General features: G+C 44.9%; 1 protein-coding gene across 1 annotated transcript in view; it reads left to right on the plus strand.

Annotated features, from left to right (window-relative positions):
• The first annotated feature begins 12 nt into the window (after positions 1-12).
• MEI1 (meiotic double-stranded break formation protein 1) overlaps positions 13-26146 on the plus strand; it is a 38806-nt gene continuing 12672 nt past the window's right edge. Inside the window, exons 1-21 of the mRNA XM_074168560.1 lie at positions 13-129; positions 406-529; positions 3004-3054; positions 4963-5036; positions 5711-5816; positions 6377-6580; positions 7838-7968; positions 8468-8582; positions 9386-9502; positions 10031-10130; positions 12657-12791; positions 13339-13453; positions 14908-15023; positions 16068-16209; positions 17623-17734; positions 18365-18425; positions 19615-19712; positions 20493-20667; positions 20778-20925; positions 21492-21764; positions 25073-25238. Of these exons, the coding sequence (XP_074024661.1) occupies positions 13-129; positions 406-529; positions 3004-3054; positions 4963-5036; positions 5711-5816; positions 6377-6580; positions 7838-7968; positions 8468-8582; positions 9386-9502; positions 10031-10130; positions 12657-12791; positions 13339-13453; positions 14908-15023; positions 16068-16209; positions 17623-17734; positions 18365-18425; positions 19615-19712; positions 20493-20667; positions 20778-20925; positions 21492-21764; positions 25073-25238 (2680 nt within the window). The remainder of the gene's footprint in view (positions 130-405; positions 530-3003; positions 3055-4962; positions 5037-5710; positions 5817-6376; positions 6581-7837; positions 7969-8467; positions 8583-9385; positions 9503-10030; positions 10131-12656; positions 12792-13338; positions 13454-14907; positions 15024-16067; positions 16210-17622; positions 17735-18364; positions 18426-19614; positions 19713-20492; positions 20668-20777; positions 20926-21491; positions 21765-25072; positions 25239-26146) is intronic.

Genomic DNA, 26146 nt, shown 5'->3' on the forward strand with positions numbered 1-26146 from the left:
GGCCGTTGGGCGATGGCGGCGGCGTGCCCGCTGCCCGGCGGCGGGCACGGAGCGCGCTGGGCCCTGCCGCTGCGCCCGCCGCTCTGCCTCGCCTGCGCCGTGGAGACGCTGGGCGACGGCAGAGCCTCGGTGGGCAGCGCCTCTGCCCCTCCGGCCTTTCCCGCGCCCCCTCCGCCGGCCGGCCGGCCGCGGGGCCTTGGTCCCCTTACGGCTGGCACTGCGGCCCCCCTCAGCCACTGCCTCCCTGGCTGGCCTCTCCCCTCCGCCGAATTTGGGGCCTGGACGGGTGTATCATGGCACCTCGCCCCAGTGTGTCACCTTGGCACCTCTTCCCGCCCGGGGTGGTGGGAGCAAGCGAGGTGGCTCGGGCCCAAATGCTAACTGGATATTGTCTCTAATCCCTAGCTGGTGCGCAAGAAGCACGTCCTCTCCCGTCTCCACGATGCCCTGGCCTGGCAGGCACTGCCAGTCGTCCAGCTGCTGGCACCGGACGAGAGGGTCTGCCTTCATTTGATAGGAACTCTATTTGGTAAGAGCTGTCCTGTGGCCTAGCGCAGCAGCAGGGAGAAGGCAGTTACCCTTTGTTTTTTTGAATAGGTGTATACATGATACACCGATTACGTGAAGCTTCTCCACATTTGAAGCAAAAAATAATAAAGAGGCAAAAGAATATTGAGGTACCTAATTCCATACTTCCCGTGTTCTGTATTAGGTGGGTTATTAATCCCTGTGGAAAACTGCCTGTCATTTGATTTAGAATAGCTTAATTAATTTTCTTATTCCCCAAAGAGGGGGATCGGCATGTTCATAAAGCTCTTGCAATTTTCCAAAGCGTCTTGACGTATCTCTAAAGTCTTTCTGCAGAACAAGGAGTGCCTGGCGTACGACTCTTCCCTGAACACCCTCCATTCTGGTCTTGTGCCTCAGTGCTTTCTCGCTGAACTGTGGCATTATGTGACGTTTCATACAGAAATGAAAGTGTGAGCTTACAAAGGTGTTGCAGGACTTAATATCAAATGTACAAAATACAAAACTGCATAGTGGTTTTTTTCACACCGTTACTTTACTTTTGTAGAAATTCTGGTAGCCATAGGACTGTAATACCTCCTTCCTTCTGGTGGGTCAGCCTCACAGCAGAATAGCGTTCAGCGGGATGTCAGAAAGTGCCTTTCCTGTAACAGTCTCTGTGATCTTGAACATCTCTTACGGGTTTCTGTTTGCGTAGCAGTGCTGTGGGAAAGGTCTTTGAAATGTCTAAAATCTTGACGGAGAAGAAATAACGGTCTAAATGAGGGAACAGTAAGGCAGGAAGAGAAAGGTGGAGGGTATGAATGTGAGTGCCTTCAAAGAGCAGATATACTGGATTCCTTTAATTCCGTGATCTCATTTGCACATCACAGATAATTCTTGTTCTTTGGGGGAACGTGACTTACATGCCCCTTCCCCTGCCTTGACACACTGAATAATTCAAACAGTGTTTTTCCCAGTTGATTTCCCGGCACAAACTGTGTTGTGCATGTTCTGGAAGCAGCTTTGTTAGAAATGGAACTTCGTGCATGTTTAGTTCTCTTCATTGCACAAATTTTTATTGAGCTCTGTCTGCGCACGTAATCCTATAGAGATGTGGAGGGAGTGGTGCTTATGGCCAGTTCAGTCTGTACATTTATACACTATATGACCCTAACATGAAATACCCCAGAAGACAGGGGAGCTGTGCTTGCATTTCAATGCTCTTGTCTGGTTTTAAATAATAATTTTCTCTCTCTTTAAGAAGCTTTACAATTGGATAGTTTGGGGACAGCTTTGGGATTTTACTCAGTGTTAACTCCTAGAGCAGTTGGAATCCCAGTCTAAGCTTGGAGCTACAAACAATGACATATACATTTTGGATAAAACTTGAATGAACCAAGGATTGTTCGGTGCAAGAGAGTAAGAGGGACCCGCAAAGGTTTAAGCAATACTGTGGCGGAAGTATTAACAGTAAATTCAGGAAAGTACGTTCATTTTTGGAGAGAGAATATTGGGATAAGCACAGACAGAAGAAAGAGGGTTAAGAGAACAGAGGTGTAGTGTGGAGTGTTGTATATGAGGAGATGGTGAATTTCAGGTAAGCCTGAATTTCATGCAGCTAATACTGTAATGTTCACTGATGCTGTATGCAAATCTTTGCCAAAGTGTAAGGAAGTTGCTGAGGAATGGGCATATGAGGCAGGAAATAAGTATTTTCTTCATGTGTAATGTCATAACATGGCTTCAGTTGGTCAAATTTCTGAGAGGTCATGGAGGGGAGGTAATTTGATTGGATATGTTGAAACAAGTGGTTTGATGTGGCAGAAGTGGGGGTCTGAACAAGATCCCTGATGGTGTAGGTACCTGAGGTTGGAAGGAGCTGGGAGGTAAAGTTTCTCATCTGTTGGGGTGTAGTAGAGTGAGACAATGGCTTATTTTAATATATGCAATCTTATGCTCTTGTTGCACAAATGACTCGTGAAGTGGTGCCTTCAGGTTGAATTTAACATTGGAATAGTTCCCATATGCTCTAAACCTGGTGTTCAGATTTGGTCTCAGGATTTTCAGTACTTTGGAGGGAGAAGACTGTTCATGGCAATTGGTATAAATGGAAAATAGAAAGGGCTCTAACTTCTGTCATTCTGGAGTGTTTCAGGTATATAATATTGGATACATGCAGTGAGATACGGGGATGGTAGCAGTTACATATTTACTTACATAGGTGGAGCCATTGACTTCTACTATGAAGTACATAAAAAAATTTGCAAGAGAACTGAATGCCTTCGTGTCCCTATGTCCTTCTTATGGAGGTGCCTTTTGCGATACTCCTTGAGAGTATCCACCTTTCTCTGACAAAGTCAGGCGGGTGTCATGTGAAGCGGGGAAAACAAAACAGTTCTGAAAAAAATTTGCAGCTCTTTACAAGAAGGCATTGCAGCACTGATGATCACAAGCAGGAATGAGTTCCATGACTGATTGTAGTTTATCTTTTAGGGATGTTGCATACTGTGGAAGACAGCAGTGCCCTGGACCTATTTGTAGAAGGTGAGAGGCAGATGCCATGTCTCAATTACTGACAGGTTGTGGAGGGAGGCTCTGGCTTGTCTGATAACTATAGTGAGATGCTCGTCTTCTACACAGCTTGGGAACTGGGAAAAGCATCTATTTTCTGTCAATGCAACAGTGACGAGCAGGCTGTTCTAATATTTGAGGGCAGGAGAGCGCAAGAAGATTTAAATATTTAGCATTTCTCTCACAGGTTCTGTGTGTGCCATATATTTAGTGTTAGATGGGTAACAGTTGTAAATGATGCCTCATCTTTGGCATCTTTGAGCCTGACCAAAGTCTCAAAGCAAATGGAAATCTTCCTGTAGGCTTCTGTGAGCTTTGGGATCTGCTGCTTTCTCCTCAGGACAGAGAGTATTTGGGATTTATCTGTATAGGCTGCTGATTCCTCTTTGTGAGCAGTCCTTCATTTGAAATCTGAAGGAAATGCCTGCAGGGCTAACAAAGGAAGCTGCAGTCCAGTTAACCTTGGGCATCTCTGCTGAGTCTAGCGATATTAGCAATGTAATGATTTCCTCCTTTCCAGCCATGAAAGATGAAAGGAGGTGTGACCAGCTCCTTCCAGAGGGGTTTCAGTTTTCAGGCACTTGCTTGAAATGGTGTTGAAAAGGTGACAAGTCTTTCTGTCATTTTACCAGTCTGTTGAGAGATGGATGCTCTCAAACAGAAGAATCTTAACTTAGTGTTACCTAACTTCTTAAAGCGTTTAGAGATTCCTGAGAGTTCTAGGCAAGGAGGGGACTTTAAACCATCTATAAATCACCTGCCTCAAGATACGCCTCTGCTGAGATGTGCAGCTCTTCAGCTAAAGTAGGTCTCCTAGATAAACCTCCAGTATTGCCCTGGATGTACCAAAAGATGGTGAACCTAGAAATCTCTGGTATATTTTTTTTTTTTATGATGCTTTCCTAGAATACAAATCAAAAGAGCGTGTTTTTCAAATGAGTCATGCCATGACAGCAGGATACATCCAAGACAGCCTTACCAAATCCTGCGGAACAATGTTCTGCACAGTGTCTCAGTAAGGGGGCTATTGTCAAAACTTTATCATCTGCTGAACATTCAGGTGCCCAGGTTCTAAAAATACCAGAAGAGGAACTTTGCTTCATGAAACTGGTGCACTGGTATATATGTGGAGGCAGAAGCAGCTTGCCAGCACTAGGCAACTCCCTTGTGATTTGTGTTAGGGAAACCCCAGGTGATGTGCAGCCACTGCCTGGTAAACATAGCTTCTTGTTGATTCCTCTTATTAGGACAGAGGTGATAGAGTTCTTAAAGTTGCAGTGAACCAAGAATAACAGCCCTTACTTGGGGCCGAGGAGGTGAACAGTACCAGAAAGGTGACTGGGGCCTTGCTTTCTGGCAAGGTATATGGGATAATTGCAGTGGGGAGGAATGGCTGATAGACTGCACTGTTACCTCAGGGACAATAGTAGCTCTTAGACTGCATCCAAGGATACTCAGCAGTTGCAGTTCTGATGTCTTCTCTGGAAAGATGGTTTTAAAGGCTGATTTTCATACTGTAGGAAGCCTGCTGTATTCAATTACCAGAAATTTTTATACTTTTAAATTAGATCTTTGTTTCCTTTCCTTTCTGTTTCTGTATGTTTACGTGGTGTCCTGATGCTTAGTTTGTTGCTTGCCGTTCATTTCCATGCATGGTTCGTAGTGCAGCTAGAACAGGAGTGCCATAATGTTGCTGCAGAGAGCTTGGGCTGGGCTATCAGAAGTAATAGTTCTGGGAATGCCGATGTTACCCTGCTCTCTCAGCACCTCTGTGCTCATTTAATTTCTAAGCTCTTTGCTCACTGGTCTGCTAAAGCGCTGTGGAAGATGGATTGTGAGTGCTTTTGGGTGTGAATTACTGATCCTGTTTCTTCTGCGTAGTTCTGGTGCGGCTTGTAGTGGAGCTGAAGTCAGAACAGTACTTACGCTGCATTTTGGAGGAAAGCCAAAAAGAGGTCAGTGAAGATGAATTCCCTGCTCTTCCTTTCAATCCTTCAGAGGTTGAGGAGATGGGAATGAGTGGCCCTGCAAGACTGCAGCTACTGCGCTGGGATGCAGCCTCTGCTGCAGTGGGATATCCTAGTGCCAGCTCCTCTGCTGTGATTTTGGCAGTGTTGGTGTCTACTCTGCAGTTTTCCTATTGTTCCCATCATGCCTTGTAGCCATATGGCTTCATGATGCTCTTGTGAAGCTCTGTGACTTCCTCAGATTCTTCTTTTCCTCCCTTACCATTTCAGTGGTATGAGGAGCTTTCCTAACCTGTGCCCTGGGCTCTTGCTCTCTTCATTCCTAAGTTTGCGATGGTCTTATGCAGAACAAAAAATTGGGAAGTAGCGAAAGCCGGAAGAAGTCCAGCTGGTTCACCCACTCATGTAAGAGCTGGAGGGGAGAGAGAGGAAAAGGAGCAATAACCAAGAGATTTCTTGGATTATTTAAAAGATGTTTTGGTGACTTAGTGTGTTCAGGGTTTTCCTGTGATTTACCCTAAGTGGTGAAGAGGACCCAGCTTAGGAAAAGATTGTGTTCTGGAGCATTACGCATCACAGAGAGCTTGCTGGTTTGTGTGCATGTCTGCCTTAGGACTGTGTCCTCACTAGTGAGACATTTTCTTTCTCTGTCTCCTCTACAGCTGTGCAAAGCAACTACCATGAGAGGCAGCCTGCCCATTTTCACTCTGCTGGGCAAGTTGGCAGATGCCATCCCAGGCTTTGCTGATATACTGGTGGTGGAGCACAGTGAGTAACGTGTCATGCCCCACACCGAAGGGTAGTATTGACAGCCCTAAAACACGTATGCATGCATGCAGTCCCTGTCCCTCATGTGAATTTATGAAGGTCACACAAGAAGCCTGTCCAGAATTCAGAGTGGCATTCAAGTCTCCTGGGTTGCAGATCAGTACCTGAATAGCAGGCTTGTCATTGTGCTCTTAACCAGCCTGGCAAAACCAGCCTCTGTGAACTGGGGTTTGTGGGTTTGTCTCACAGGCAACACATTCAGTTTTTCTTTCCTTGGTCCAGCCCCTGGGGGTCTGGTGAGCAAGTTTAGCTGTTTGTGGAAGTAGCTGGGATGAGGGATCTTCATAAGGTGAACAGTGAGCTCCTCTAGCCATTTATTACTGTACCTCTGCTCAGAGGGACAGATGGTGGTGAGTGCATCACCTAATTGTGGCATTCATTAATCTGCATACACCAGTCTGTCCAGTGGACTTTTGCAAGTTTTCAAGGGAAATAGATTGGTGCTTTTAAAAACTCAGTTCGTTGGTGTGAATGTTTGCTGTTTCTGTTCCTCACACTAGGTAATTTAGTGGATCATCTGCTGATGGGCTTGAGGTACCCAAATGAAGGTATAAAGGCTGCTGTCTGCTACTTGTATGGCAAGCTGTACTTCTCTTCTGTTGGCGCAGAACGGCTCTCAGCACACTTTGAAGAAAGGCTGTGTGGTCTCTTCTTGAATACCTTGGGGTGTGCGCAGACAAAGGAGCTGCAGGTTAACTGTTTGGGTAAGGCATTGCTGAGAGAAACTGCAAGGTGCAAGGGAAGGCTTGGAACGCGGAAGAAATCCTTGGCTGGTTTAGATGTTCTAATGTGGGTTGTTCCCTATAGCAGCTTTTTGCTGCTTGTCTGAAGCCGTCAGTCCTTTCTGTTACTCCATAGCAATCAAATGGCCCAGACCGGCTGCTGAGCTCCCCAACCCTCCGTTGTCCCTCAAGCCCCATGTTTGCCTAGCACTGTCTAATCTTAACAGAGTCCCTTCAGAGCTTGCACTGTGGCCTGGCCTGTCTCAATTTGATGTTTCATTCTGGGAACAAACCATCTCTCAAAGTGTCCAAATGCGAACTCTATGCACAGACAGGTGGGTTTTATATAGAGCAGTGGGATGAAGTCTAACAAATATGGTCTTCAGATGTATGGCATCGTAGTATTTAGGTTAGAAAGCTAATTTAGAAGTGGCGCTTTGTTGCATTTATGCTTCCAACGGCACATATCAATGGTTGCTGAGGAGCACAATTTCAGCCTTTCTGACATTGCTTGTTTGTAAACCATCCAGGGAATTCATTTTTCTTGTAGGAGGTGTGCAGGGACTGGAGTGCTCCTCAGGTCACCTATGTAGCTACTATAAATGAATGATCATTCCTTTGAAAGTAGAATTCTATAGCTCAGATGATACCCCTTCTGAATTTATACTGACATGTACTGATGATTTGCATCAATACCTGTAGCAGTGCTCTATACTTTTATAGCAAGGGCTTTTGTGTGTGTGTGGATATCCTTTAGCTAAACACAACTGTTTCAGTAAGAGCCTGTGAAAGTAAAAGGGGAAGATAAATGCTAGTTCTCTAGGAAGTATTCCAGGGAAAATGTCTAGTTATTGTGGGGTCACTGGCTGTAGCTTGGAGAAAAATGCAGGTCAAGAGCTCTCCCAAGAAACAGTTTTAAGGGGTAGGCGCTGGAGCACAGAAGACAATGTGAGTAGAGTGCTGTTGACATCATATACCATGATACATGCACATCTCTGAAGGAACAGGGAGCAGATCAGACCCAGCAAAAAGCATCAGCACCAAGGTGTTGCAAGACATGGGGCTCATGGCAATCTGGGGATGCGGTGAGAAGAAGATTCCTAAACTGGAGGTGAGGGCCTTTGTTAGGAGTGCAGGAAAGGGGAAGAAATTGGCAGCAAGTATTAGGCTGTAAATACTCTTGTGTTAAAATCCTTGCTATGCTCAGGGTGGTGCTCACTCTTGCTCCCCCTTTTGCAGGTTTGCTAAAGGAGCTGCTGAAATCTGACCATTTTGTATCCATTCTTATGAATAATTCAAAGACAGAGGAGGAGTCTGAGCCCCCTGAAATTTTAGAAGGGGAAAATCCACTGCCACTTGTTCTCAAAAAGGTGATTGCTGAAGTAGTGGTGAATTATCAGTAGATGTAAAGAATTTGCTGGCCTAGATTGAATCTTTATCTGAGGCACTTGAGTATACTGTTGCCAACACCAGCAATAGAGGCTGCAGTGGGAAATGGGTTCAACCCCATAGATCACCTCATTGTTCATTCCTGCGTCTTGGAGGGGGGAAATTTTACTTGTGGCCTCAGCTGGTTTTACTCACTCACACTCACGTGTGCTCACTGCAGCACATGTAGTCCCAGGGTCACTAAGCATTGGGGCAGAGCTATTCATACTCACAGTCTTCTCTGTTGTGGTTCTCATTTTCCATTTTTTTTGAGTGTATCTGGTCCAGTGTTTTATCTTGCCTTAGGAAGTTTAATCCATGAAATACAGATCAAAAGAGAGATCTTCATTTATGTTTTACATTTTAAGATGTAGAGGAAACTGTTTCCTACTCATATCTGCATAGTTGACTTCTCTCATTTTGACTTTTGTTTCCCAACAGCTTTTGTTGACCAGAGATGAGATGTTACAGGCAGCAAGTTCTCACTGTGTGGCTGCAGTGCTTGTTCACTCTCCCAGCAGATATGCTCCTGCTTTTATCCATGCAGATGTTCCAGGTGAAGAAATGCAGTAACATCTTACTGTTCATTTCCCAATATCAAAGCACTCCCTGGCTGTTTGTTTTAGGAACCAGTATGGTTCCATGAAATCCACTGATGGCATAATGTGTGCAGTGACCATTTTGTACCAGTAAAAGCAGCTAAAGTGATTTTAGGATTAGAAGGGGAGAGTAAGTTTTCAGCTGAAAGTATAGAAGCAGCTATTCAACAGGAAGAATGGAGTTTCCACACAAAGAATTTGGACGAGTCCTTGAGGTCAAGGTCCTTCTTGCAGGACCTTAGATACAAACCTGAAGAGACTGGTGTTCCATCTTACTCCACTAAATACTGTAAGTTTGCACAGAATTTGGCCTAGGATTTAGCTTTAGAATGCGGCTAGGGGAGATGGTTTATTATTTCTCTGTAATCCCAAAAGACAGAAATGCTTTCATTTTACAAATTCTTTGGGAGATGTAAAAGTTCTGAGGAAAAAAATGATCACTGCATCTGTGGTAAAGCTTCCTTTGTGGCTCTTCATTTGTGCCAAAGGCTAGAGCCACAATTCAGCTCCTGCCTGCTGAGTTTGTGCTGGGAAGATGCCTGCCTGCGGGACTCCGCTCTCCAGTCACCTTGTTTGGAAGACTAGTGTACCCCCAAGCATCCACTCCATTCTCCATTCCTGCCATTTCATATACAACCGTTCTCCCTGTGGCTGTTGCTATGCATCCTCGTTTCCTCCTTCTTCTGCTCTGTTCTAGGAGCAGCTGTGCCATGCTGTGAGCAGACAGGGTGACCTTATTTGTGTATGTGTGTGTTTGCAGAATTCCTGTTTGAGTGTCTCTCGTGCAACAGCGAAATTCTCATCTGGTCAGTGTATTGCTGCCTGCTCCTCCTAACTGAAGAGCGCCTTTTCTTCTCAAAGTGTCACACAGTCTATGGTGAGTCATCAACCTTTTTGACAGAGTGACTGCAGTAATACTGTGGGCATTTGTTGTGCCTCTAGCTGAATTTCAACGCTTTACACACAATCACAATTTCCTGTCAGGATGGATAAAAGACAAAAAATGAGTACTTATGAGACATGTTTGTGATATCCAACATAGCTTGAATTTACAGTGTCTCTGTGCTGATGAGTTCCTGAGGAGCATGCATTTGTTATAATAGCCAGTTATCATGATTGACATTACCTAAGTTACTATTAGCTATTTCTGTGGACATGCTAAGAGTGGATTTAGGAAGAAAGGCTAAATTCCTTCCATTCTTCTGGACTTACCTCCAGCAGTGGAGGTTGGGGCTTATTATCAGGGAGATGGGTGAACACATAGCAGTTTTGGGCAGTTGTTTCTGTCAGTGGCTCAAAAGAATAATTGTTCAAATATTCCTTCCTTTTAAAAATTAATTTTGCTTCCATCCTGGAAGTTGGAGTGTTAAAATCCCTCTCTGTGACTTCTCTTAAACATGTGCAGGCATTGAATCTCTGGTGAGGAGTCTCCAAGATGTCCTGCAGTTGAACAATGTGGAGTTGCACAAACAAGGGCTCCTGCTCTTCACTGAAATACTGAAACGGTAAGGGAGTACCCGCAGCAGGCTTGCACAGGGAGAGTTTGGTGGCCCAAAATGGAGGCTGTGATGCTTTTGCTTTTTAAGGTTTTTTTGTCTGAGACCAAATGTCTACGCCCACAGAGCCTTTGTGTTTGAAAGATGTTGCTGAACAAATGCATCTCCCTTATTCTTGTGAAGAAGGGCCTGATGGTTGTTTCTATACCTCCCAGCCTGTCCTCTTTGTGCCTGCATCCAGCAATATATCTGCCTCTTCCTGCATCCTTGCCGATCTGGAAGGTGAAATCTCCTTTCAGCTGTTGATAGAGCAGGAGAGAAGGGTAGGAAGGTCCAGGTGTATGTGAGCAGTCCAGTTCCTGCTAAGTGCGCCTTTGTGACAAAACAGAGCATGCAAATACCATGGCTTCTAGTCTTGTATCATCATCTGAGCTAAATTCAAACAGCAAAAACAAATTCTAGGCTGAAATATTAATGTCTTCTGTCACTTTTTCCTTCTTGTTTTCTGCTAAGGAATAACATACCCTGGCTTGTTTTTCTTCTGCGCTTCCTGTTCTTGCCTCTGTGATCTTGTTCCCGTCCTGTCATGCTAGTGACAGAGTCTTGGTTTTGCCACTTAGTTCCCCCAAGAGAGCCCTTGAGCTGAATTTTGGAAATGTCATAGTCAATTTTGTAGCAAATAGCAGGGTAAAAAGGAGAAGGAAAAGCAGCAGTGCTAGAACAGTGTGATGATGCTAGTGTAGGATCTGTCAAAAAGAGAAACCAGGATGTGGGAAACACTAATTACAGCATTTATGCTTGTAAAACAAAGAGAACACTCTGTGCAATTACTCTCATTTTCTAGCACACACATTCTGTTTCTCTGAGCTTTGCCTTAGAACTGATGTTTTATTTAAAACTATCTCATAGTGGGGAAAGGGGTCTCATCCTGGAACCTCCCCTCTCGGTGTTTCCTTGCGGCTGGATTCGCTTGTGTAAGTAAGCCCCACACTCTGGTGGTGTCCAGGCAGGACGTACTGCTCCCCTTGTACTGTTTCCTATGTCAGGAATGGTGGGTAACTCTCTTTGGAGTGCCCCTAGTCTCTCCCAGCACAACCAGTGGCAGGCACAATTTGGGGCCCAAAGATGAGAGGCTGCATGAAGCTGCAAGAGTGCTGTCCTTCACACTTTTCTCCCAGACCCCAAAGACATTATAGTGCATCGTATTGCCAGTGGGTTTGTGCCTCTTGAATGAGTCAGCAATACTCCTCCATCCCTTCCTCCTTGCATGAGTCAGTGAAGACTTTTTTTTTCCTGATGTGTTTTACTTCAGAAGGTCAGCAATTAAAGAAAGGAAATACAGAGGATTAATAGAATTACAGTATAAGTAGAAACTAGTTGGAAGTTCAGCAACCACTTATGGCTTGGGCCAGAGGCTGCTCCTTGTGCCCAAGTTCCACAAGGCCTTTTCCCTGCCTTTCTCACCTCACAGCTTCTCCCCAGAGCAGAACATGAGGTGACTGCCAAGCTTGGTTTCATCCCACCGAGTGACGAAAAAGAGTCGTTCTGCCTCTGTTCACTTTTTTCCCTGTAGCTGGGCTATAATTTCTACACTGAAGTTTACGTTCCTCTCCCATGTGTGCATGGGAGCACGTGATCCTGGCTTACTTTAGTCAGACACATCTGTGAAAACTAAATAACAGGGAGTACTTCTGGCTCCCAAGTCCAGCTCCTGTCATGCTGTGCTGCTTTTCTTGCTTCACTTTGGAGAGGCTCTCTGGCAGGCTGTTAGTGCCTCTTGTCCACATGTAGCTGCCCATCTTCCCCCTGCCTTCCCAGCTGTACCTGCCTTGCCAGGAGCCAAATGAGCACAGTCTGCCATTTACACAACTCTGTCCAATAATGGAATTAATGGCTTGTCATCCCTCCATGCTCTCGTGCTGAATGCTCAAAGGTGTTGGGCCACAAGGTGATCAGACGATCAAAATGCTCACTAGCAAGAACTGTCAAAACAGTTGGATTGTGTTTATTTTCCTGATTACTTTTCAAGTTCATTAAAGTCTGTCCTTCTGGCAGCATCTGGCATCAGAAGTGCTGTAGGACTGTGAGAGAAGCTATTCTCATGGCATTGTCCTTGTTCTAGGATGGTCAGGTTTGCTTGTTTACTCAGAAATATGAATTGCCAGATAAACCTGCAAATGCCAGAGCAGATGGCCTCAGTGTAGAGTCCTAAGCAGAGAGATCACTGTGTTTCGCAAAGCCTGTTTTTCTTGTGCTTTTCATGTCAGTGTTTACTGGTGCAGTCACACAGTTATCCAAGCTGTGGGGTTTTTTCATCATAGTAGGGCTCCAGACCTGCTGGAGTACAGTCTTTGTAGCAAGGCCTCCACCTGCTGAAGTTTGAGACTACATCCTTGAGAGCAGCTGGCTCTGAATGCTGAAAAGCATGGCTGGAGCCACATGGCTTAGCTGTTCATTTGGTGAAATGAGGAGAGGGCACTACAGTTACTTAACTCTGACAATATTCTCCTTGTTTACTTTGTTTCCTCTTTGCAGGCAACCATTGGAAATCAAATTATTCACAAACCGAGGTGTATGTATGGAAGCCATTCATGTTTTGAGGGAGACAGTGAACTGCCCGGTGCTGGAGGTGGTGGTGGAGGCTGTGAGAGCTGTGGCAGCTTTCCTAAGGTAGGCAGGAAAGAATTTGCAGGCTTTCCTTCAGATAGATCTGTTGATACCGTGTTGGTCTCTGCAGCTCCCCTGTGGCTGTGTGGGTGAGCGTGCTCTGCAGTGGGACTTCTGGCTGAGACAGGCGTGGGTACAGCAGAGCTAGCTTCCCACCCACCTCAAAAGGCTGCCAGGACAATTAAGCTGTGGTAGGCTGCAAGTCTCTGCAGCAAGGACCTAGTGTCCCAGGCAGGCTTGCACTGCAGCTGCTGTGGCTTTGTCACTCTGTGCCCCGTCCAGATAGATAAGAGCAAGCATAAGGCTCTGTACAGTGATATGCTTCCTGACTGTAGTGGGAGCGGACAGTGAATGCAGTGAGGGTGTGTGCTTGGGCGCACATCTGGATGACGTCACTGTTCAGATATTGTGACCTTAGTATGCTGTGCTGGAGAGAAGTGGCAATGGCATATTGCTGTCAGAAGAGCAGTTATTCCTGCTAGTGTTGCCTTCCCAGGTGGAATGTCCCCAGCAGGGCATGTGCATGCTGTCTTTCTCTCTGCTTGTTCAGGAAGGACCATCTGAGCTCCCCTCCAGTCCCATATGAAGAGCTGCAGAAGCTGCTGGAGGCAGTGCTGAAGCGCTGTGCTGACCTTTCCCCACCACAGAGTAGCAAGAGGCATGCAGTAAGTCAAAATGCTTGTTGGTAGAACGAAGCAGAACAGTGATGATCCTCCTAGCACATTACGTGGGTGTTGCATATATGTTCCATCCCCTTACCCTATGGGTGTTGGGTTCTCTGGTGTTTCTTTTGATCCTCATGCCTCAAGATGGTACAGTCTTTGTCTTTGAAGTAGCTGAAGATGGATGCTGGTGAACGTTGTCTTTCTAAATCAGTGAAGATTTGTGGGGCACCACTTGAGCACACTTCTCTCTTTATGTGTCCAGTGCTCCGAAGTAATTTGAATTTCCGCTTCTTCAGGCCCCCACCTTGTAGGCTGTGTTGGTCAATCTATTTTTTTTTGGCAGTGAACATCTCTTGCTGTGCCTTCAGACCAAGAGGGTCATCCTATGTGCACTGTGATGCCTCAGCAGGGGAGCTGTTAGCCACTCTTTGACCTGCAAATCCTTTCCTATTCCTGGAATATGTAGTTAGTGTGATGTGCTGCTGAGACCACTGCACTTCTGAGGGAAGCCTCCATTACAGATGGCTAGTGAAGAGACAAGGGCTGAGCTTTCTTGATCTAGATTTAGAGCCATGTAGGTTTACATTGCATGTCTGTAGTGGCAAGAGCATCTTGTTGGAGTACCAGAGCTCAAAATGCCTACTGAACTATCTTTAGGCCCAAGTTCTGTGGTACTAGGTGTCTGTCTTCCCTGCTTAAGGTAGAACTGCTTTCTGCCCCACAGGCAGATGTTGGTCAGTCTGTTTGCATACACACAGAGCTTGGTGTCCCGTTCAGAATAAGGAGCTTCACAGGAAGGAAATTAGGCAGATAGTAAGGACATCCAGGCTGTCATTAATGGGAGAAGGGGGAAATGATTGTACCTGTACTAGGGTATCTCACCATCAAATGCAGAAGGAGAAGGAGTTCTCAATTGCCAGGCACCAATGTGTTGCTGTGCCCTCCTCTGGTAGTATTTGGAGGAGACCACCACTACAGGTTAAGGCTTAAAGGCAGATTTTGAGTTCCAAGTGGTTTCCAGTTTAGGCAAATGATGATTAACTCTGATGCTGCAGTTGGATTCTGGCTGAACTCAGTAGGATGTTGTGTGGGAACAAGAGCCAGTACATGGATAGCTGCTTATAAATCTGAGACAAAGCAGGGAACTTCTAAGATTTCAGTGCTGAGCAAGGAGAGGAACTGTTCAGCATCATCTGAAGAGTAATTGGAAGAACAATACAGACTGCAGAGACAGGGCAGTGCAGAACTAGTAGCTCTGTAACTCTGGCCTCCCTAGGAAGAGCACAGAAGCTCTCTGACTCTACCATCTCTGGGGAAAGCATGATAGTAAAAAAAAAAATTATGTGAAAGGAGTGAAAGGAAATCTGTTTTTCCTCCTGCTGCTGATATCAGAGAAGAAAGCTATTTTTTCCAACAGTGAACGTAAGATTTTAAAGATTTCTCTCCTTTAACAGGGGGATCTGTTCTCAGTGTCTCAGAGTCACCCAGCAAACAGAAATCTCAGCAGAGTTCCTCAGAGACAGGGCCAGCTCTTGCTCAACACCCTTGAAAGTTTCAGAAATGCTTGCAGGTGAGGACAAATCAGGGAGGTGGGCAGTGTGTGTGTCCATGTCTGTCCATCCTTCTGTCCTAATAACTGAGTTCCTCTACCCAACCCCACCAATGAAATATCACAGGTGAGTTCAATGCATGGCACTTGTCAGGGAAACGAAAGAGGGAGGGATATGTAGTAATAATGAAAATTTTGTGACACCTGCATGTGTTTCCCAGGAAGTTTGCCAGGGACTTACCAGTTCATTTCATATCTTTGGCCTTTGAGGAACTACTTGAAAAGTAGCCAAAATTGGTGACGATGTAAGAATGGTTGGAAGATATGTGTGAAACCATATTCCTGTGCCTTGGGGCATGCGGTCTCACTGCTGGATGGGATTAACCATTTAACAGATGTGTATCTGCTCCAGATGCTGGCCTTGGATTTGCTCACATCTGTAACCTGTTACTGCAAGTGGGTTTATAGGCACCAACTTTTCCTGTTTTTCTGGGTGAGAGCTATCTCTCACCCTTAGCTGCACAGCAGACAGTGGTCTGTGAAGCTGGATCTGTTGTTAGGGAAGTCTGGCCAGCTTAGTTTTTTTTGCCTTGCATCACTTGCATTTGGTTTGGTTGAGATAATTCAGTCTGAATCAGGTGTCCTCGTCTGCACTGACCCAGCGTCTTGGGGTGGTGTTACAGGGCACTCTGATTCTGTCACAGATTTTAAATTGGCTGAATGGTCCCCTGGCTGGTTTTCATGAGGTTTGCTGTATTGTGCTCCAGGCACTCTGGCCTGGATGAGAACTTTTAGTCTTGCCACATTTAGGCTTCCTACAGCAGGTACTTTCTTTGCAGAAGCTAAGTCTTCCTTTCCCAACTTGTACTGTTGTGCAACATTGCTGACTTTTAATAGCTTCACTCAAGAGGTAAGTGTGATTGCCAGATTCCTGTGTTTCCAACCCATCAAGTGTTTGTAAGGTCCTTAATGGTGAAATTTGTGATGGAAATGTAGCATTTCCCAACTTCCTTTACAGAGTGAGGAGGATTCCTCTCTCCTCTGGTATCCACTTTGTGTTTGTAGGTTAGCAGTGGAAATCCAGAGTGACCCCATGGCCCAGGAGAATGCTTTCACTGCTCCCAACTCCGAGAGCAAGGACACACTGAGCAACTTCTCTGAGTTCCTGTTGAGGATTTGTGACGGTCTCTGCATCCCCATAGTCATGGTAGGGTTTTTCTTGAACTTGGTCTATTCCTTGGGTACCTTGAAAGTTGCTTTCAAGTACCAAGAGTGGGTTGCACAAGTGTTCTTTGGGGAAGAGAGCATATAGAGTAAACCAAGAACAGCTGTGGCTTTTGCCACCTCTCCAGAGCAAATGTGGCATTATACAGTTCATGCAAAATGGGAGCATACAGTCTCAGGGTGGAGAAATTCATAAAGATTTCATGTAGATGGCAGTGTCTTTCTTCAGACTGTGCAATTCCCATAGCCTACCTGCCATGTTATCTAATCCATGGCAACTCTGGATGTTGCAGAAAATGAAGAGACCAATGGAAATGTTGTTTCTCCTTCTGCCACTTTTTCAAAACTTCTCTGTCTCCCAGAAAGCAGAGGTATTTTGCGTCTGCAATTTTGTTTTCACGCTTCTTTCCAGAAGCTATTGAGGAAGCTGCCCCATATACACAGCAAGAGCAGTACTAAGCATTGTGTCTCAATAAGGCCAGGAACATGGGTTAAAAAGCAATGTTGGGGAGTCACTTGTGCTTTAGTGCTCCATACAGACCTGTTACCAAGACACTTTGAGCAGGATTGTCAAAACAATGGGACTCTTGTTGTCATTCTCAATGTTGAGTAAATTTTGCTTGTGCTTTGCTGCAGGTTTAGGTGTATGGATTCTTGCAATTGTTAGGAGCTTGGAGAGGTTTTGTTTTGTATTTTTTTTAACCAATTTCTTGGTAGGCAGCTGCAGCGGCATTGCTGTTCTCCTCCCTGAAGGGAGGGTGCAGTGCATGTCTGATTTGGCAAAGTCGGAGTCAGTGTGCTGTTTCTTGCTCAGTGACCTTGGGTAAAAATTAATGAACTGTGAGAAAATTGTCCAGTGACCTTCTACAAGAGCGAATTGAGTCATTCTGTTCTAAACAGTTTAGGGCTGGACTCTACAGAGACCTTAAATGCCTGTGTTTGCCACTACTGAATAAAATGCTGAAGCACAGGTGTTAAGTGTTACTGAAGTCAGCTGCACTTAAGCTTATGTCCTACATTGCATGCCATGCTGGAGAATTAGCCAAATGACCTGTAAGAGCAGTTACGTCCAGGGCAATATGGGGAGTAATGACAGTCGCTGTGCATTAAGGCCTAACTGGTTGCCAGCTGGAATCAGGAAGAAGTTTCTTGCTTGATGTAATGTCTTGCAGAGTTAGAAGCACAGCTCGTAACGTTGGAAGAGGGGAGTGATAGTTGCTTTCAAAGTGCTCTTTAAGCCTGGGTACCTGCTGCCAGGCATTTTGGTAGAAGAACTGTTACTCCATTTGCTTGGATTTAGAAATCTAACTTTCTGGGTGGGCAGGAGGCCAGAAGAAAGCTGCTGCTTTCAGTGCTTATTGCATATCAAGTACCTGATCTTTTCTTCTTTCCACAGCAATACCTGGAAAGGGCTGTCAGCCCGTCAATGATGGAGGTTTTCATTTCATCACTTAATACCCTCTTTACAGTCGTGCCAAACATGCGGAATAAGTTCTCCAAAAAGCTGGGTATGAGGGTAGTGCGGGATCATGTTCTCTGTGCTCTTAACTTAACTGATGGAACTTGCTGCTACTGCATATTACTGAGGCAATGAGCTTAATGAGACTTTATGTGGAGGATTACATTACATGTTTATATGAGTAAGAATAGAGTGCGCAGTCATGTTCAGCAGCAAGTTATTTGGTCTAGCAATGGTAATGGGACAGATTTTATTTTAGATAAGTAAGTTGTGTCAGCTTTACTCTTTCCTCTGGAATATTCAGAATTGGCTGTTCCTGTAGAGGGGGATTATGCTGAAATTATTGGTGGGATTTTATATGTAGAAATCCTGTTTACTCTGTATTCCTTACTCTTTGCACAGCAGAGAGATGATGTATGGAATTCCTCTATTCTAAACATGTGAAGCAGGCAAATCTTCCCTTTTCTTCCTGAGAAGATGAATCTCCCCTCCAAACCAAACTCAGAGTAGTTTGCTTTGGAGGAGAAGGCCTAGCAAATGTATTCTTACTGAGATGGCCTGCCCTCTTCACCAGGTTTGCATGGAGATATGTTGGGATGGTTATGGGACCTGTCTGCTCTTTTCCCTTATCGTACATGTTCTGTATTCCTTCAACATTTCTGCCTTGCTTTCTGTCTAGCATCCTCCTCCTTCATCCGACTGACACTGGAGCTGAAGGCCAGGTTTTGCTCTGTACAAAGGTATTGTGATGTGTGTATTGTGAGTGAGTAAAAAATTTCCAGATGGGATAGCAGATCATGACTTACCTAATGCACCTGATCAGGCAAGACGGGAGGCTGAAAGACTCAAGAGTGTTTGTATCTCATTGCAAAATGTAAACGGCAACTGACAATGGAAAAGCTGGATGTGGAGAAAGGAAAAGCAGTCAGGTAGGGGGTGGGTGGATTTAGACAGCTTTGTGAGAATTCTGTGCTCCGTCCTGAGCTGCGCAGGTAGAGATAAAGCAGCCTGACTTTGGAGTAGTCAATCAGGGGGTGTTTTGAAAAGAAGTAACAGTATCATGAGTTCCATTTGAGCTCTGGCTTCCTAGGCACATATTACCACTATCTCTGTTCCTTGCGGTGTGATAATGTATAAGAAATGGGAGGGAGGGGGAAGACTTCAACAGCAGAAATTGCAAAGAGTCTTCTGTAGCTGAGGCTAGAATTTCTAGATTGAAGAGCCCTTGAGGGGGACTCTCTGTGGATCTGCAGAGATGTTTTACCTCCTCTTTCCTGTGATGGCATCTTATTAAAAGAGTACACAAAATACACAGCACTCCTAGTCCAGGTTACCACTGTGGAAGTTGGGGGTGTTTGTGCCTGTGAATGGCATCTGAGGGGAGTGATTTAGGCCTCTGAATACAGTAGTGTGGGGCACCAGGGATGGTGTGTTACAGTGCAAAGATGTTTGGTTATGTCCTACTCTGCAAAGAGGTCAGTTGGAGAGAGAGAGAGAAATACCTGACATTCACCCTTTTAGTTAACATGTTGGCGTTCTTCATTGTTCATCCCTGGAAACACCATTTCTCAAAAATCTCCTTATTGGTGTTAACCAGTGGAATCTGGTATCGGGAGCCACCTTCATACACCTCCTGTTCTCTGCAGTGTTAATGATGATTATAAGCATACCCTGCTGTATTCCTCTTGTCACAAGGTATCACTGTCATCATCACTATTGCACCTGCCACATCTGTGAGCTGACCGTCCTCTGGGAACTCATCATCTTCCTGGAAGCCCATGTTGGCTCCTGGAGTCTTGCTGTGACGGGGCAGGTGCTTGTATGTGATCATTCAGTAAACTGAGGTTCTGGCAGACAGCATGTGATATTAGAAGTATAAAGAGGATGTTTCTAGCCTTCTTCACTGTATCTCTCTGCTCTTCTTCACAGTAATCCTGCCTTGAATCAGGCCTGTTCCAGCTTCCTCTACAACTTATGCCTGAGCCTTTATTCTGCCACAGAAAAGGAGAGAACTTCTTCTCAGAAGGGCAAGTTTGGGGAAAGAGACAAATTGCTTTATTTAGATTGAGGCCCTGCCACCCTCTGTTTAGCCAATAGGTGCAAAAATAATAATAATGAAAAGAAGAGACAAAGGAAGAGGGAAGGGAGGACACACATAAACTCTATTAGAGATTTTTTTCCCTCAGCTTTTTTAAAAGCTGGTCCAGCAAGGAGATAATACTTAGAGAATGCTGTTTGGAACCCTATCTGAAAGAATGTTTTTCATCTGCCTATAGTTTTATTTATGTAGTGACATTTATTAGCACAACTGTGTATGGCTTAATTGAAACAATACTACTTGCCACATATTCACCCATATCTGCAGATTAAGGTAATCTTTTTCTCTGGTATATTCTATAAAGCTTTCCTGTCTATACTGTAACTTTCCATAATAGGTAAGTCCCAAATAAATGAGATGAAAGTTTCTGCATCACAGAAGCCACTTTTCCCACTGGCAGTGGTTGGTCTCCATACAGGAAGCATCAGCAAAGAGCTGGGAACCTCAAACAGAAGTGTCTTTTCATCCTCAAAGCCAGCTCCATTAAATCAGGTCTCACACCTCTGTTCATGCCAAATCATAGAAGTGTGCTTGCTGTATGCAGACTGTGGGGTAGTAGGTTGCCTTTGATATTTCTTACATCAGGAGCTTCCGTAATTTAATGTGCTTGAGTTAGGGCAGGCAGATGCTTCCATCCACCTGTTCCACTCTGCTTTGTCGTAGACATTCCTCATCACTGCCTGCCTGCTCATATTAGTTTTATTTCTAGAACAAGAGATGTCTGAGCTGCTGCAGAAGGGTCTGCCTCAATTAAACTACACTGTTGCTGAAAGCCTTCTCCTCCTGGCTGAAACCCCTGAGCCTTTCTCTTTGGATCAGTCCCTTTGCAGCCACCAACACTGCTTCATACTACTATTATACTTTGCCTACACCCTTGGGGACAGGTGAGCCATGAGAATACAAGGCAAATGGTTTTGTGGCCTTTACATACCATGTGTTGGTGAGTAAGGCACGTCTAATGTTATTGTTTCCACTCCAATCTCCTTGAATGCAGGTTTGTCCCAGAAGCAGAATTATTTTTAGCCATAAAAAACTTCCTCATATCAGCACAGGACCATGGAGACTGTCCCCCTCCATACATACTCAGAGCTGCTCTTTACCTCCTTGCTGTCTGTCAGGACAAAGGCAAAGCCCTGGACTTGGTAAAAGAAGATTTCATGCCTACCTCTTGGATTCTTTTTGTTGAAACTAAGGTTTCTCCCCACTCCCATCAACCCTCTTGCAGAAAGTATTTTGATACAGGTGGTGAGCAGTGAATGACTGAAGAGTGCACAGTGCATCTACACTCTGGAAAGTTAACTGTGAAAAGCCACTAGGGAATATAGATTTGACTGAATAAACTTGTGTATGTGTGGGAAGTGTAAATGCGTTGGATAGGCTGTGAATTCACATACAGAATATAATAAATTCCATAGCTTCAGTCTCCTGAACATATCTACAGCCTCTGCAGCAGGCTTTCTAGTGTTCCCATATGGCTCTTTGCTGCTGCTGCACAGCTTTGAGCACTGTATAAAGCCTACAAGTTTCTTAGCCTTTGTGATGCAAATGGGCTTCACAAAACGATGTTTAACTGATATATTTGATTGTCTACTTAAAAGGCAGTGTGACTCTTTCTCACAGTAAACTCTCATCACTTCAGCTTTTTGATATTCAGTATCTAGTGATTATTTTGTTCTCTCTCCCCCTTTCCCTCCCACACGCTTACCAGAGGTCGTTGTGTACCATAAAGAGGATCCTGAATAATCTTCCAGATCTGAGCTTTGTCTACGTCCATTGTCCTCTCCTGCTGAAATTCTTCCTGCACTACCCTGAACTTACGGGGAGATTTGGACACCAAGTCCTCCAACTCTGGTTTTCCTGGGGAGGCTGCAAGCAAACTGAGACTGAAGAAGCTGGTTTTGGTGTGTCTGATCAGCTGGACACTGCTAACCCATTACTTCCCATTCTGAAGAGCAATTCCAGCATTTTACTTATTTTACTGGTATGTGGCTTTCACAAGGACAGGCTGCTATCTTGGCCCTGATTTAGGGGACTTTTTGGCTTTAAAGTTCTTAGTGCTGTTATAAGGCCAAGGCCTCCCTGCCCGGGGAGGTGGTGGAGTCGCCATCCCTGGAGGTATTTAAGAAACGTGTAGACATGGCACTTCAGGGCATGCTCTAGCGCCCAAGATTGTTGATTTGTCTCTGTTTGTTTGGTGTTGGTTTTTTTTTTGTTTGTTTCTTTGTTTGTTTTTGTGGTTGAACTCGATGATCTCAGAGGTCCCTTCCAACCATGAAGATTCTGTGATTGTGTGATTCTGCTGGAAGAGCCCATGTGTGTATACACAGACTTCCACCTCCCAGGGAAGCCTGATACGGAAAATAGGACTGTGCATGTGTGTTAGCTCTTTCGCTGTCATCTATCCACTGTGATAGAAAGGGATCTTTTGAGAGTTGGCTAAGAAGAGATCTGAAGGTTACTGCTGATGTATTGCATGAAAAACCCCATTCCTTCCTATATCCAGATACACAGCTGGGTGCTCCAGCTTCTGTGGCAGCCTTTCAATAAGCTGTTTTGCTAATATGGGAGCAATGGTTTGCTTCTGATAGATGAGAAGGCTATGAGGAACAAAGAACTTTGGAAAAGCTGTGTGCAGAGAACAGGTTTTGAGGGCACAGCTTTCTGTTTGCTTGGGGTTTTAATTTTGTTTGCTTTTAGCTGGAGAGCCTTGTCAGGGATTTTTGCAGTACTCTTGAGTTTTCAGAACTGCAAATAGCATGTTTTATTGCTCTTAAAAGATAAAAATCTTGAGACAGGGAAAATTAATCAGTGTGGGGGAGAAAGGGGCCTTGAAGTAGCAGAAATAGTGTGTTTGCCTTTGGCTGGCATAATGAGCTCTGTTAACCTATGTAAGCATAACGGAATCCAGGTCCTGATGGATGCTCAGAGGCCTTCTCTCACTTCCACCTCTCCCAGCTGCCCTGTCCCCCCTCCCCATAAGTGGTCACTTTTCCCACGACTATTCAGCTGGTCACGTAGTAAATGCTTGCTAACATTTCCACACAAGAACATGAGATTTGCTTGTAAAGGCAAAAACTAAGAGCTGTGATGTTTCTTCTCCAGCCTGTTAGAGAAATTAAAACTCTGTCATTGAGAATAGAAACCCATGTCAGCAGACAGTGAAGAAGCAAGGTTTGATTCTGAGTGGGCAGTCATGGGGCATTGCAGACTGGCATGTATTTGTTCTGATCTAATAGGCTATGAAGTAAATTTTAATATCGCAGATTACTGAAGTGACTGACAGGGGGGGTCTCGCATAGGGCAGTTCTTTCACAGTTAGGTTGATATTGCGGAGTAGGTAGCAACATCCAGGCATCTGATCCATCCATTGCAGAGCATTAGTAAAAGTGATCAATGAGATGACATATCAGTACAAATTAAGGAGGAGAAATGTCCCATGAGACTTGTCTATGCTGTTACCTTTGGCAGTAGTTCTGGAACCTATCACTCCATAAACTAAAGCAGATGTATACATCACAGATCTATCAATAAGGAAAAGAGAAACAGTGGCTCCTTCCCTGAATGGTACAGCATTCCTGCTTTGCCTTTTCTGTCTTGCCATGTACTCTTGCAGAAATAAATTAATTTAGCTCTGTCCTGGTCTTTAGAGTTGTAATAAATCACAGGCTTTGACAATTCACCTTTCAGTTGGGCAAGAGCATAATCAATCTGAATTTAGATGGGCTAATAAAACAGTGCAATGTCCTAGGATAAATATACTGTCAGATGTAAACAAAACTTATGAGGTGAATAACCTCAGCCTGAGAATGCACTAGTAAAATGGAAAGGCCTCTGCATGGTACAGTGAAACAAAAATGAATGTCCTTCCAAGGATGATTTATTTGCTGATCTGCTTTTAATAATTGTCTAGATTAGATAGAACAGATGGTTAGTGGCTTCATCTGAGACCTTGAGCTCCTGAGTAGGAAGGAAGGTGTTAACACAGTGATCCATTTACCAGGACCAGGAAGGCTGTGGCCCTTGGTTAGTGCCATTTTGTGCTGTGTGTGTTCACCTGGGGGTGAATGTGGTCATGATTACACACTGTCCTACTTGTCTTCTCCATGCTCCAGATCTCAGCTGCTCTCTCAGAGAATGGAGATAAGCTGACTGACGTTAGATTACATTCCTGAATGTCATATGGAGCAGATCTATGTCAGCAAAGCTGATTGTGCAGACAGCTCCCTGTCCCTTATTCCTGAAGGTCTCAGATATGGGCAGGAATCAGGCGTAGAAGTAGAGAGGTTTTTCTGGCACAGGCAGTCTGTTCTTACCTTAACTGCTTTTCTTGGGTACAGGGTCCCACAGCTATTTCCTCTCCATCATCCCAGTCTGCATAACTACTGTGTGATAGGGAAAGGCAGTGGGAAAAGGCAGTAGGCTCTCCTGGCAGGCTCTAGGCTTGGTTGCTGAGACCAGTTTTCTGTTTACCTCCTTGAGCTGTACCATTTGCAGTGCAGTAGCCAGAACTACTGGGGGAGGACAGGGAAGGTAGTGCTGACGTAATACATGTTAAGAGGATCATATTATGTCAGCGCCACCAGGTGTTTTCTGCCCGATCTTTGTGGAACTGCATCTGTGCAGGTGAATTTTATGTTAAACACCCTAACAACAAAAGTATGCCCAAATTAAGGCTACTAGCTGTGGAATTCAGCTCAGAGGCTCCAGACGGAGCTCTGTAGCCAAGAAGCAGGCTCGGTGGCTGAATGCTGTGTACACGACTCTTCCATTTTCTGTGACTGAGTGATTGCTTGTCTGGTTTGTGTACGTTTCATGCAGTTTAGCTGTTATTTGCTACTGCAGATACAAGGCTGCCAGCCTTTGGAAAATGAGTAACTATGGACTGACTCATAAGCTTGAATTTAGGTACACATCTTTAATATGCAACCTGATTTTTCAAAACAACAAGGAGAGCAGAAGTGCCAGAGTGCTCTTGGAAACAGGGCCCTAGCTTTAGGATCTCACTTCACTAAAACCTTGACATTAAATGTGTGCTACTCCTACACTTGTGTGCTGGACAGAAGTTGCATAGCCAAATGCATTCTTTAAACGGGATATTACTCAGAGGTGCCTATCAGAGGAGAGTCTGTCTGCTTTATTCAGTTATCTATTTAATCAGGACATACTTAATCTGAATGGTGCTTTATTAGGCTGTTTCCCAAGGCACTAGATTAGCATAATGGTATTAAATAGCAGTGACTTCTGCCTAATCATGGCAGAAAGGTAATGTGTGTGCTTCTTCCCTCACAGGACCTGGTCTGCTCAAGCTCTGTGGAGGTGGCTTGGAAGGTGTTGATGACTCTAAGGACCTTCCTGGAAAAAAATGAGGATGTCCTTGTTTGTGACCTCCTTCGGAGTCAGTTCCTACAGATTCTGCAGCAGCTGCTGGTAGAGAGCAGCTCAGCCTCCTTGCAAGGTGACTCCCTTCTGTGACTTGGTCTTCCTGTAAGATCAACTAGCAGGGTAGATGGCTGAAGGGATGCAGTTTGAGGTAAAGTGTTTTTGAACTGCTAGTGTAGCTTCAATACTTATCTGCATGAGGAAATCTGTGGACAGAACTGTGCTGATTTAGTTTCCTTCTCCATCGATTCTTGTTTTGAAGTGAGAGAGTCTATTTCCGATGTAGGTTGTTCTGGCTTCAAACTGTGACTGTTAAACAAAGGCAAGATTTTCTTATACTGTGGTAAGTGTTCAAGTGGACAGCTGTGCTGGTAAATCTCCCAGCTTGAACAGGGGCTCAACTGGTGACTGAAAGACATCCTCCTTTTTGCCTCTTTTCTGTGCAAAACAAACAGCTTGGTGTGCCTGAGTACACTCGGTTCCCAGGGCACAGGGACTGGGATCAGAAATTGTTTGAATCATTCATGATTCATTGATCTCCAAACAGGAGCTATGGTATCACCAGGTCTCATAATTCTATTAAATCTCTCAAAGATTTAGCAGGATTGTCACTAGGGGAAATCCTTCTGTTTTCCTTACTAGCCCTGGCTGCAGAGACGGGACTGTTGTCTCATCACGAATGGTGCTGTGCAAAGCAGTCTGTGAGCTTGAACTGAAAAAGGAAGCAGTGCTAGGATGTCCTTGGCTCCCCTGGGATAGGGACCCAGCACAGCTTTTGGTTGTTCCAGAGGGGGCTGCTGACACTTGTAACAGCCTTGATCTGTTTGGAGTGTTTTGCTGTGCAGCAGTTGGGATGGAATCAACAATACGGAAAGTGGTTTTGCCTTACCTCCAGCAAAATCAGTAGGCTGGAGAAGAGGGGGCTTGAAAGCAAGAGCATCATAGAGCATGAGGCTACAAAGTTATGGATAAAGAAGGCAATCT

This window comes from Numenius arquata, chromosome 2 (assembly GCF_964106895.1).
Source record: "Numenius arquata chromosome 2, bNumArq3.hap1.1, whole genome shotgun sequence".
Taxonomy (NCBI): domain Eukaryota; kingdom Metazoa; phylum Chordata; class Aves; order Charadriiformes; family Scolopacidae; genus Numenius; species Numenius arquata.